The sequence below is a fragment of the Danio rerio genome, chromosome 17, assembly GCF_052040795.2.
Source record: "Danio rerio strain M-AB ecotype USA chromosome 17, GRCz13ab, whole genome shotgun sequence".
Lineage (NCBI taxonomy): Eukaryota > Metazoa > Chordata > Actinopteri > Cypriniformes > Danionidae > Danio > Danio rerio.
In genome coordinates, this window is record NC_141037.1 from 5,436,299 (window position 1) to 5,448,614 (window position 12,316).

The 12,316-nt window shown below is 39.0% G+C and overlaps 1 protein-coding gene across 1 annotated transcript; it reads left to right on the forward strand.

The window, feature by feature from the left end:
* The first annotated feature begins 656 nt into the window (after positions 1–656).
* LOC137487220 (stonustoxin subunit alpha-like) lies at positions 657–9,488 on the forward strand. The gene is made up of 4 exons (XM_087290091.1): positions 657–889; positions 1,457–1,618; positions 5,732–5,778; positions 8,541–9,488. The coding sequence occupies exons 1-4, from the start codon at positions 771–773 to the stop codon at positions 9,089–9,091; spliced, it is 879 nt and encodes a 292-aa protein (XP_087146217.1). The 5' UTR covers positions 657–770; the 3' UTR covers positions 9,092–9,488.
* Positions 9,489–12,316: the final 2,828 nt, after the last annotated feature.

Genomic DNA, 12,316 nt, shown 5'->3' on the forward strand with positions numbered 1-12,316 from the left:
CTATCGTCTATGCGCGAATATATCTGAGTACGCGGGGGAAGTGTCGCGGACATAACTGAGGACGCAGGTGGTAAGTGAGGTGTAGCAGACGCCGCCCTCTCTATACTGCCGCCCTAGGCGGCCGCCTAGGTCGCCTCTATGGACGCGCCGGCTCTGTCTAGGTTTGAACTGAGAGAGTGCATCTGCGCCTCGGATATTATCAGGAAGGCTATTCCAGAGTTTAGTAGCCATAACAAGAAGACTCGTCTTCCTTTACTTGACTTTGCTATTCTAGGTACTACCAGAAGCCCTGAGTTTTGAGATCTTAAAGAGCGGGTTGGATTGTAGCGAGACAGAAGGTTGGTTAGATAAACAGGAGCTAGATTATTTAGAGCTTTATAGGTGAGAAGCAATATTTTAAATTCAATACAAAACTTAACAAGCAGCCAGTGTAAGGAGGATAAAATTGGGGTGATCTGATCATATTTTCTAGACCTGGTCAGAACTCTGGCAGCTGCATTTTGTACTAATTGAAGTTTGTTAATAGAGGATGCTGGGCAGCCAGCAAATAGAGCATTACAGTAATCCAGTCTCGAAGTCATAAAAGCATGGACTAGCTTTTCTGCATCTGAGATGGATTTTAGTGATTTAGTGATATTTCTCAAATGAAAGAAGGCAGTTTTTGTGACATATGATTTTTAAAAGTTTAATTGTTGTCTAATATCCAGTCAGTGTTCATCTTCTCATGAAGAATAATCAATGTGATCAATTGATCCAGAAATCAATGTTTAATGCAATCCTCAAACTCACTGAGAGAGCTGGACCTGAGTAACAATGACCTGCAGGATTCAGGAGTGAAGCTGCTCTCTGATGGACTGAAGAGTCCACACTGCCAACTCAAAATACTGAGGTAGGAGAATCATTTTCTTGTGACATAAATGATGCCCTCTGCTTTGATCCTGATCACCTGTGTTTGTCTGAACTCTTAGGCTTTGTAGAATAGTAATAATGACTTCTTAACTTATTAATATCAACGTTGTGAGGTGCTTAAATTAACAGAAACTGTCACACCATGACACTGGAACATTTAGTAAAAAAAATAAACCCAGAGCTGCTAATCCAGGGGTGGCCAACCCTGTTCCTGGAGAGCCACCTTCCTGCAGATTTCAGTTGCAACCCATATCAAACACACCTGAACCAATTAATTAGGACCTGAACACCACATGATAACTACAGGCAAGTGTGTTTGATATGGGTTGCAACTGAAATCTGCGGGAAGGTGGCTCTCCAGGAACAGGGTTGGCCACCCCTGCAGTCTAATCAGTGATCAGTGAATTATATGTGCAACATTGAACCAAGGATTCAATAGATTTAAATCAGAGTTACAATGATTGAAATGCTCTTGTATGTACATCAGTTTAATATAATGTCCAGTCTTAGATGATATGATATTGAGTGTGGGTGTGTTTATTAATAGATTATCTGGCTGTATGGTGACAGAGGAAGGCTGTAGTTTTCTGGCTTCAGCTCTGAGATTAAACCCCTCCCACCTGAGAGAGCTGGATCTGAGCTACAATCACCCAGGACCATCATTAGTCAAGCTGCTCTCTGATCCAAACTACAGACTGGAGAAACTCAAGTATGTTCAATACTAAAACTCTTTCTGTCACGTGTGCTGTAATTTCATTGAAATATGCATATGAAATCTATAACTCTATATGAGGGAGAACAGGCCAATGATGATACTAAAGAAAGCAGATCAGCTCAGTGCAGAAAAACAGAAGACGGAAAAAGGGTTTTGCAGCTTGCAGATGAATATACCAAGTGTAACGACTGGGGGGAGTGACACTCACAACAGAAGGTAGGATCTAAATGCAGGTTTATTCTTTGTCAGGCAAGCAATGGTCAAAGCAGATATGAACAGGTATATGCGGGCAAATCCAGAGTCGTAATCGAGGAACAGGCAAAAGGTCGAAAGGCTGGCGGCTAGACAGGATAACTAGGATACAAAGCTGGGTTCAGACACGGAGAAACAAGACAAGGAAAACGCGTTGTAATGCTACTTTACAGTGAACAAGACTCGTCAAACTGGAAGGGTGAAAGAGTGGCTTATGAATGGCGTGATATCAGTCAGTGACAAGGTTCAGCTGGGGATTGCAATCAGGATAGATGAATGACCAGGCGTGTGTGTTTGGAAGAGGTGCATGTATGAATATGTAGTCTTGGGAAATGCGGAAGTGAAGTTCAAGTATAGTGGAAACCAGCGATCTCCGGAGAACGATCGCTGGTTAACGTAACACCAAGTTACTGATCACAAATGAAATGAATTTAGCTCAGAAATGTTTCAGATCTATGGTTGATAGGGATTTCTATACTCATGTACTCTGGAATTTTCTTTACATTGAACTATGGAAAGCTCAGAATTATAAAGAAATATGTATATATATATTCATTCATTCATTCATTCATTCATTCATTCATTCATTCATTCATTTTTTTGTCGGCTCAGTCCCCCCATCAATCCAGGGTCGCTACAGCAGAATGATCCGCCAACTTATCCAGCAAGTTTTTACGCAGCGGATGCCCTTCCAGCCGCAGCAACCCATCTCCGGAAGAAAAAAAAATAAATAAAAAATAAAATAAAAATAAATAAATATATATATATATATATATATATATATATATATATATATATATATATATATATATATATATATATATATATATATATATATTATTTTTTCATTTATTTATTTCTTTTTTTTTAGCAATATCACACGAGTAGCAGTGCGATATAGCTGTATATCGGCACTGGTGGGAGGTGTGCGTTGTGCCACAGGCCGAGTGCCTTAGTGCCCCCACCAATGCCGTTATACAGCCATATCGCACTGCTACGAGTGTGGTATTGCGTTTATACATCAGTTTGATTGCATAATTGTGTATATAAAAACAAAGTCAAACATGGAGAGTCTCAAAAACCCTTTTGTATGAGGAACTACTTTCTTCCGCGTTGGATTCAAATCATAAGCTGACAGTTAAACAGCTGAGCAAGCATCTTTTAAACTTTACATCTATAGTGTCTGCTTTTTGCTGGCTGTATGTCATAGATATATACACTAGATATCGCATAGTGACCCTGAGCATGCGTCAATAGCGCCGCCACATTGGTACAGTGCTCCCAGGACAAATGTCATTCAACCGCACTAGTCAAGACAGTGTTATTAAGTGAAGATGCGGGACTTTAGCGCTGTCTACGGGTGTAGTAACGAGGAAACAAAGAAAACAAAGCACGAAGGCAGAACATTTCATAGGTAAGGTTTAGTTTTTTTGCGTTTTTGTATGTTTTGAACTTTTGTGCTAATCAGGTAACGCTATTGATGATAACAGTCACTTACTGCATTCACCATACGGCAAAGCAACTCCAAGTTGCATTAAACACTCGGCTTATGCTAGTTTTGTTGAATAAAATCAGCAAACAATGCAAAAAATATGTGACAACGAGATGCTGCGCTGCCAGAAACTTGTATTATTGTCGGCTAGAAGGAGTCGTTCATAATAGAGATTCATTCACAAAGGAATCGCTCCCTCCGTCAGTATGAGAAGTGAAAGCAGGAGAGGAGCTGTGTTTCAGGACATGGATTAGATCAAATTTAACAGGGAGGGTGAATAGTACATTTCTGTACACACAAACACAAGCTTTTTGTCAGGAATGGCCGTGCGGTCTCTGATCCATCAATGTAGAAAAGTGATGTAAAATTATAATTTTCGTAATTAGAAAAAAAATTACATACTAACATCCAGGAAAACTCCCGATCATAGAAATATGTGTATATGTGTATATCTCTGGCTTTGGATGGCCACAGTCCTCCACTGTACCTTGGTCCCGCATTCATTTTAAAGGAGCGCTACCCTGTTCCAACATGGCAGCTCTATTGACGCATTCCTTCCAATAGACAACAACAGGGTAGGCGACATCCAATGTATACATCTATGGCTGTATGTGGGCGGAGTAATACACAAAGGGTAAAGAGGCTGTACGGGTACTGAATATATCACGGCTATCAGCCAATCAGATTCGAGAACCAGACAGAATTGTTGTATAAATATATATATACAGGGCTTGACCTGTGGCTAGTAGTTTTCCAACATTACTAGCCACTCAGTATTTTCACTAGCCACAATTTTGTTGTTGGGAAAATATATTTTAAATGCATAAATTTGACGTTGACATGCTAAAGCTACTTGATTTAGATTTTGTCTTATGTCCACATGGCTCCTTATTCGTTTCACTTTTTGTGTGCCATGTATGAGCTTACTCAATGTGCATGAGCAAGGGGTCATGGTTTCATAGTGTCGTATTACAGTTAGTTTTTATTTCACATGACTTTTCAGGGCTCTAAATTAAGGATTTACCAAATGTATCTCTGACCACACCAAAAATAAATAATTATTTCTTATCCACAAATGTTAAATGTGTCAAAGCAAGCAAAATATAGTTGTATACTTTTTATTTAACAAAACATTTCTTTGAAAAATAAATAAAAAATAAACAATTGACATTAAAAAAATTAATATTGTCATGTACAGTATCTAAAACTATGCACAGTAATCTGTCCTGGATTGACAGATCACCAGTTCACTACACATAAATGGGGAGTTGATCTTCCATTTAAGCAATGTTATTTAAAAAAATGATAATTAAAACATATTAACAAAAATAACTGTAAGCAAAAGTTTTAAACAGCGGCTATTGTGCTGACATCTTTATGACTGTTTTGACTATGATTTTGGATTGCCCTGTTTGATTCTTGATTCTGCCTATTTTTGTCCACGATTACCTGCACGAACATTTTCTTTAATAAACTGTTATTAAACTGCACTTAGATCCCTTAACGAAATTAAGTTGTTTTTACTCAGTATTAATATTATAGTGTTCTCTTTTGTTTTTGTTATATATCATTCATTCATTCATTTTCTTGTCGGCTTAGTCCCTTTATTAATCCGGGGTCGCCACAGCGGAATGAACCGCCAACTTATCCAGCAAGTTTTTACGCAGCGGATGCCCTTCCAGCCGCAACCCATCTCTGGGAAACATCCACACACACACTCATATACTACAGACAATTTAGCCTACCCAATTCACCTGTACTGCATGTCTTTGGACTGTGGGGGAAACCGGAGCACCCGAAGGAAACCCACGCGAACGCAGGGAGAACATGCAAACTCCACACAGAAACGCCAACTGAGCCGTGGCTCGAACCAGCGACCTTCTTGCTGTGAGGCGACAGCACTACCTTTTGCGCCACTGCCTTGCCTTTTATTATATATGTTTTATAATTTTGTATATTATATTGTTTAAATTATATTGTATTTTCTGCATAGTATTTAGCACTTGCAGAAGCTTCTTTAAGTGCTTAATGAAATGAAATTATTTATTATCATTATTATTATTAATATTATTATTATTATTATCGTAATTATTAATTGTATAGCCACAAAGGATCAGTGAATTTCAAGATGAATCTGTGGTAAACAATTAAAGCTTCATATTTATTTTGAATTAATTTCTTTGAAATTTTGGATGCTCATGTTGGGATGTTTTGAAATCTTAAATAATTCTGACTTTTTACAGTTTTAATTTAATATTTTATGTGTCATTTTTATTTTTAGTTCAACATCATTGTTTTTACTGTAACATTAATTTGTAAAGTCATCAGGATCTAAAGTGAATGTCATCTTTTGTTTTGTATAGTTTGGATCAAGGAGGGGAGCACAGGATTACAGCAGGACCACAGAAATGTAAGAAACACCCTTCTGGCCTCCATAAAGTTTAAATTGTGGATTAATCAAATACAAAAAAAAAAAAAAAATTAAATCATCAAGTTTGTATTTTTTTTTTACAATGGCTATGACAGTTTTTTTCAATACATTTAACAAGTTTGCTAAACTCTTAACACAGCAACACACCTAAAACACACAATTGGCAAAACAGTTAATTTCATGCTCAAAATCACACATTGTAAACTAAACCTCTAAACTAATGTTCAAAATACAATAATAAACGAACACACTACACCATGTCTAACACAACACTACAAACATGTTTCAAAATGAAATTATTGTTCAAAACACAAACACATGTTCTCTTCCAACAGAAACATTTAGTCAATCAGAACACAATGACAATAAAAACACATCATCAGCTGACATTACAGAAACTGCATTAGTTTATGTGTCAGCTTTGCCCTTATATTTTAACACTCTCTACATTTTTGTTTTGTTGGGTTTAGTACAGTAAATGCTTGCATTTTGTTTCTTATGCTGCAGAAATTATTACAAAAAATTAACGACCATCTCAGAATAGCTTTAAAAATGTAAAAAAAAAATAAATACAAACAGAATTGCTGCAGTACAGACTTTATATGCAAAAGGACATAACTGCAAGATATACTAACAAAAAAAAAAAACAACAACAAAGTAACCTTCTATTCTGCCTGGTCTTCTGCATTTGCCTGACTTCTTCTCTGGCCCGGCATGGTAACAATGGCCTTTTTGCCTATTATGTTACGGCGACGCCTTTTCGCCAAGTTGAAGCCAGCCTTTCAACATAGATAATTTCATGTGGGACTTGATTGACCTCCAACTCCATGACTCTCTAAAAGTAATTAGACACAGTGTAAATGCTTTACTGTACTGTATAACTAATGTATGTACTAATGAACACCAGGTTTATAAAGTAGTTTACTGCAAAACACACTGTGCATAGTAAAGTAATCACTGTATTGCATAACTTTACCTGGACGTATTGGTGACAAAGTTCAGTAATGTGCTCACTGTTCCTTTCAAAAACCTCATGAGTCCTCTTTTGGAACAAACCGTATGATCATGTGATGAGCTATGATATATATACAGTATATATATCCACACTTTAACATTGCGAGCGGCGGTTAAGTGAGGCTATGGCAACAGTACAAGGAAGCGCCGGCGAAGTGAGGCAACAGGCAACTGTACGAAGTGCAGGCGTCTTTCAAATCTGCGGTGTGAAGACATTTGGTTTTGCCTCGGCTCAGTTGGCATTTCTGTGTGGAGTTTGCATGTTCTCCCTGCATTCGCTCAGGTTTTCTCCAGGTGCTCCGGTTTCCCCCACAGTCCAAAGACATGCGGTACAGGTGAATTGGGTAGGCTAAATTGTCCGTTGTATGTGAGTGGATGATTCCCAGAGATGGGTTGCGGCTGGAAGGGCATCTGCTGCATAAAAAACTTGCTGGAAAAGTTGGCGGTTCAATCCGCTGTGGCGTCCCCACATTAATAAAGGGACTAAGCCGACAAGAAAATGAATGAATGAATGATAACAAGCAGTCCAATGGTATGATTCAAATGTTCAATACACTTTTTAAAATCCCACAGTGGTATATTCATTGGCAAAGTATATGACCATAATTCACGAATAAATATGCTAAATAAATGTTTAATTCATCTTTATTTGTATAGCGCTTTTACAATGAAGATTGTGTTAAAGCAGCTTCACATAGAAGATTATAGTAAATTGAATCTGCGTCAGTCCAGTTTTCAGAGTTTAAGTTCAGTGTAGGCTTTCCATTGTTGTATTGTTTGTTATAACAAGACAAAACTTTGCAGAGATACAACAATGTGAAATCTGTATTTGCTTTAAAACTAATAAAAATGCTGAGAGAATAACATTTAAAGCTGTCCAAATTAGGTTCTTAGCCATGTACAGTACTGTATGTTACAAATCACCAGCCAATGAGTTTTTACAAAATGCGTATGTAATGGAGGCCAGCTAGTAAGTGCTAGGCAGGTAAACTTCACTCTTCTGACCTCTAAAGGTGCTATAGCGACAGACGGTAGAGGCCATGGACTTTAGCCTCCTTGGTAGAGCAACCCACTCCCATGCGGAAGGTCGCTGGTTCGATACCAGTTCGGAACGGGTTGGGTGGCGTGGGACCGGCGGGGTTACATTGGTGCCGTGACCCGGATAGGAGTGAGGTTTAGAGGGGTGGGTGTATTGGAGGCCAGCTAGTAAGCGCAGTGCAGGTAAACCTCACTCCTCTGACCTCTAAAGGTGCTCTAGCGACAGACGCTAGAGGCCATGGTCTTTAGCCTCCTTATTAGAGCAACCGACTCCCATGCGGAAGGTTGCCGGTTCGTTACCAGCTTGAAGCAGGTTGGGTGGTGTGGGACTGGCGGGGTTGTATTGGTGCCGTGACCCGGATGGGAGTGAGGTTTAGAGGGTTGAGTGTAAAGGAGGCCAGCTAGTAAGTGCTGTGCAGGTAAACCTCACTCCTCTTACGTCTAAAGGTACTCTAGCGACAGACGCTACAGGCCATGCTCTTTAGCCTCCTTGGAAGAGCAACCGACTCACATGCGGAAGGTCGCTGGCGGGGTTACACGCACTTTACAGAATAAAAAGTTAATGAGCAGATTTTAATAATAGGCTAATAATAATAAATAAATAAATTTGTCATACTAATCTAAAAAGTTGATTTACTGATGCCACTGGGGATGACAGTAATGTTATTATGTGTTTTTTTAATGTACAGATGCATGTGATCTCACACTGGATGTAAACACGGCAAACATTCATCTCGCTCTGTCTCAAAGGAACCGAAAGGCCAGACATGTGAAAGAGAGGCAGCCGTATCCTGATCATCCAGAGAGGTTTTACATGTGGCCTCAGGTTTTATGTAGAGAGAGACTGGCTGAACGCTGTTACTGGGAGGTTGAATGGAGCGGAAGAGCTGATATATCAGTGACATACAAAGAAATGAGCATCGATGATTGGAAGTTTTCGTTTGAATTTCGAGAAAGATCCTGGTGTCTGATCTGTTTAAATGACAAATTATCTGTCTACAATGGGCATACAAGGACAGAGATCTCTTTATGTCCCTCTAGAAGAGTTGGAGTGTATCTGAACTGTTCTGCCGGCACTCTTTCCTTCTACGGTGTCTCTGACACACACACACTCACACATTTATACACATTTAACGTCACATTCACTGAACCCCTCTACGCTGGATTTTCAGTTTATAGTGGTAGTTCAGTGTCTCTGCATCAGATTATAGCCTTCAATAAGAGATATGATGCTGAATGACAGAGGTGGGTAGTATTAAATTACATTTACTTCGTTACATTTACTTGAGGCGAGCAGTGGCGCAGTAAATAGTGCTGTCGCCGCACAGCAAGAAAGTCGCTGGGTCGCTGATTCGAGCCTCCGGCTCAGTTGGCATTTCTGTGTGGAGTTTGCATGTTCTCCCTGCATTTGCGTGGGTTTCCGGAGCCGGTTTTCCACACAGTCCAAAGACATGCGGCACAGGTGAATTGGGTAGGCTAAATTGTCCATAGTGTATAAGTGTGTGTGTGAATGTGTGTGGATGTTTCCCAGAAATGGGTTGCGGCTGGAAGGGCATCCACTGCATAAAAACTTGCTGGATAAGTTGGCAGTTCATTCCGCTGTGGCGACCCCAGAATAATAAAGGGACTAAGCCGACAAGAAAATGAATGAACATTTACTTGAGTAAAATTGTGACGTGTACTTTTTAAATACATTTAAAAATGTGTACTTTTACTCTTACTCAAGTGAATTGGTAACACTTTACAATAAGGTTCATTAGTTATTGTATTCACTAACATGAACTAATCATGAACGACACATGTACAGCATTTATTAATCATATTTGAATATTTACTAATGCATTATTAACACTCAAGTCCTTGCTTTTTTACATTAGTTAATGCACCGCGAGTTAACATGAACTAACAATGATCAGCTGTACGTTAACTAACATGAACAAATACCGTAGTAAATGTATTGTTCATTGTTTGTTCATGTTAATAAATGCATTAATTAACATTAACTAATGAACCTTATTGTAAAGTGTGACCAGTAAATTATTAGAGAAAAATCATTACTCTTTGCTACATTTGGCAGCGTTCCTCCATTACCGTCAAATGATAATAAATATAATTCATATGACTTGTTTGCAAATATCGAGAAGCGCCGCATTGGAGAGGTTGTGTCGTTGAACCTTAATAATGGTAACTAAATTAATGGATGACTAAACAAACTATAACTGATTAGCCCTGCACATTTAGGTCATTCATACTGTTCACCTTTAAACCATATATATATATATATATATATATATATATATATATATATATATATATATATATATATATATATAGTTTAGTTTAGTTTAAATTTTATTGTCCGTTCTTTGTGACACAGAAAGGAAATTTGTCTTCAACACTGGATTTAAGACAACAATTACAAACATACAACAATCACACAATAACAACACTCATCAACACAACAACATAAGTTAAAAGTTTAAAAACCAAATTAGCCCCATACAAAATACTGCAGATCATTCTTGGCAACCACCTCATTCACTCCAAACAGCTATGATCCGATTAAAAACAACTGCTATTGAGATAAATGACTTTTTATAAGCATTTCTTCGTGCTTTAGGAATTCTTAACCTGCGTCCTGATGGTAACAATTCAAATGCTGAGTGAAGGGGATGTGTATTATCTTTAAAAATCACAACGGCAGTTTTTTCCATAAAGGAGTCAAATAAAATCTGCAATGAATGTTGTTTGTGACCAGTTATCTTATTTGCCTGATTGATAATTTGCAATAATTTCTTCTTTTGTTTAAGTGTTGTGTTACCAAACCATGAAACAATATTATATGTGAGAACACTCTCTATCAATGATCTATAAGTCTGTGTACTAACATGAAAACCTCTCAACTTGCGGAGGAGATAGAGGCGCTGACTTGCTTTCTTATAAACCGCCTCTACATTACAATTAAAATTCAGTTTATTATCAATAATTGTGCCTAAATACTTAAAATTTGAGACCTGCTCTACTATTTGTCCGTTTATGACTGGTGACTGGTTTAAAAAGACTGGTATCTACCGCTCTTGTTTGACTCCCCAGACATACCTCTTTTGTTTTCCCAATATTCAGGTGTAATGAACTTTTGCCAAACCAATCTGTAATACTATTCATATATTTAAAATATAAGGAGCTCTTCATTTCTTCCTGAAAGCAAACCAATGCCAGATCATCAGCATATTTTATGAGTGTGAGATTGTCATCAATATTGCACTGCAGTTCATTAATATAAATAGAAAATAAAATATGTCTGTGGTAGAGGTCTGCATTTCCGAAATAATAAATAAATAAATTTCCAAATAAATCGCGGGAGCGGTCGGTAACTGGTTTAATTTGGGAGGGGAGCGGGCTGTCTAGCACTATCGGGGATATTGCTGTGCGAATGAGAGAGAGAGAGAGAGAGAGAGAGAGAGAGAGAGAGCTTTGCCTGTGTGTGTGCTTGGTGCTTGTATGTGTGTAAGTTGATGCGCGCGCAGATAGTTATTTTTATTAATCTATTTTTATTTTTTACATTTCTTTTCTTTATTTCTATATTATATTTTATGTTCATATTTGTTTGCACTACTGCCCTTTTTGCACTGTCTTGTCTGTACACTGCTTTGGCAATACGAATGTACAGTTATTTGTCATGCCAATAAAGCACCTAAATGTGAATGTGTGTGTGAGAGAGAGAGAGAGAGAGAGAAAAATACACTCGGGCCAGTTCCAGCTAGATTCTCGCCTGCCGGAGACTTACCACTCGGCCCGGCTCCGGCTTCCAATCGGGCCAGATGCGGCGGCCATAAGCGAGCCGACGCTGCCGCATCCGCGCTGGAATCGGCCCGAGAGTAATGTGCTCTGCGGCCCGGAACTGGCGCGACTCAGTATTTATATACCTTTATATAAAACCTTTTGGTATTACATTGGTACTTGATACATGGTATTACAAGCCTTTGAGTTGATATAACAGCAAACACCTGTGTGTGTGTGTGTGTGTGTGTGTGTGTGTGTGTGTGTGTGTGTGTGTGTGTGTGTGTGTGTGTGTGTGTGTGTGTGTGTGTGTGTGTGTGTGTTAGTGCGCGCGCGTATGAGAGAAAGAGCTTTGTCTGTGTGTGTGCTTGGTGCTGTGTGTGTGTGTTTATACAGCTTGGCTGTCTGGACTGTATAGCTGGGTGATTTTCGGTTTTGTTCTCCCTCGCTCTATAGCGGGATCGGGCCCGGCAGGCAGAAAACGGGGCGGATCGGGCAGCGGGGCAACAAATTCTTAATATAAGCGGGAGCGGTCGGGTTCGGGCTAAAACCTGGTGGGCAGGCCCGTGCAGAGACCGTCAAAAGGGCATGTGCAGGATAAATTTTTGGAAGAGCGGGTGGGGGGACAGATCTGCAGAGTGATCTACTGATCAGCTGTGTTGTCGCGCGCGTACTCAAGAGCGGT

Coding starts and splice junctions, on each gene's coding strand:
- LOC137487220 (XM_087290091.1), top strand. CDS start 771: ATGCAATCCTCAAACTCACTGAGAGAGCTGGACCTGAGTAACAATGAC. Junction 890..1,456: donor TGCCAACTCAAAATACTGAG/GTAGGAGAATCA, acceptor GTTTATTAATAG/ATTATCTGGCTGTATGGTGA. Junction 1,619..5,731: donor TACAGACTGGAGAAACTCAA/GTATGTTCAATA, acceptor TGTTTTGTATAG/TTTGGATCAAGGAGGGGAGC.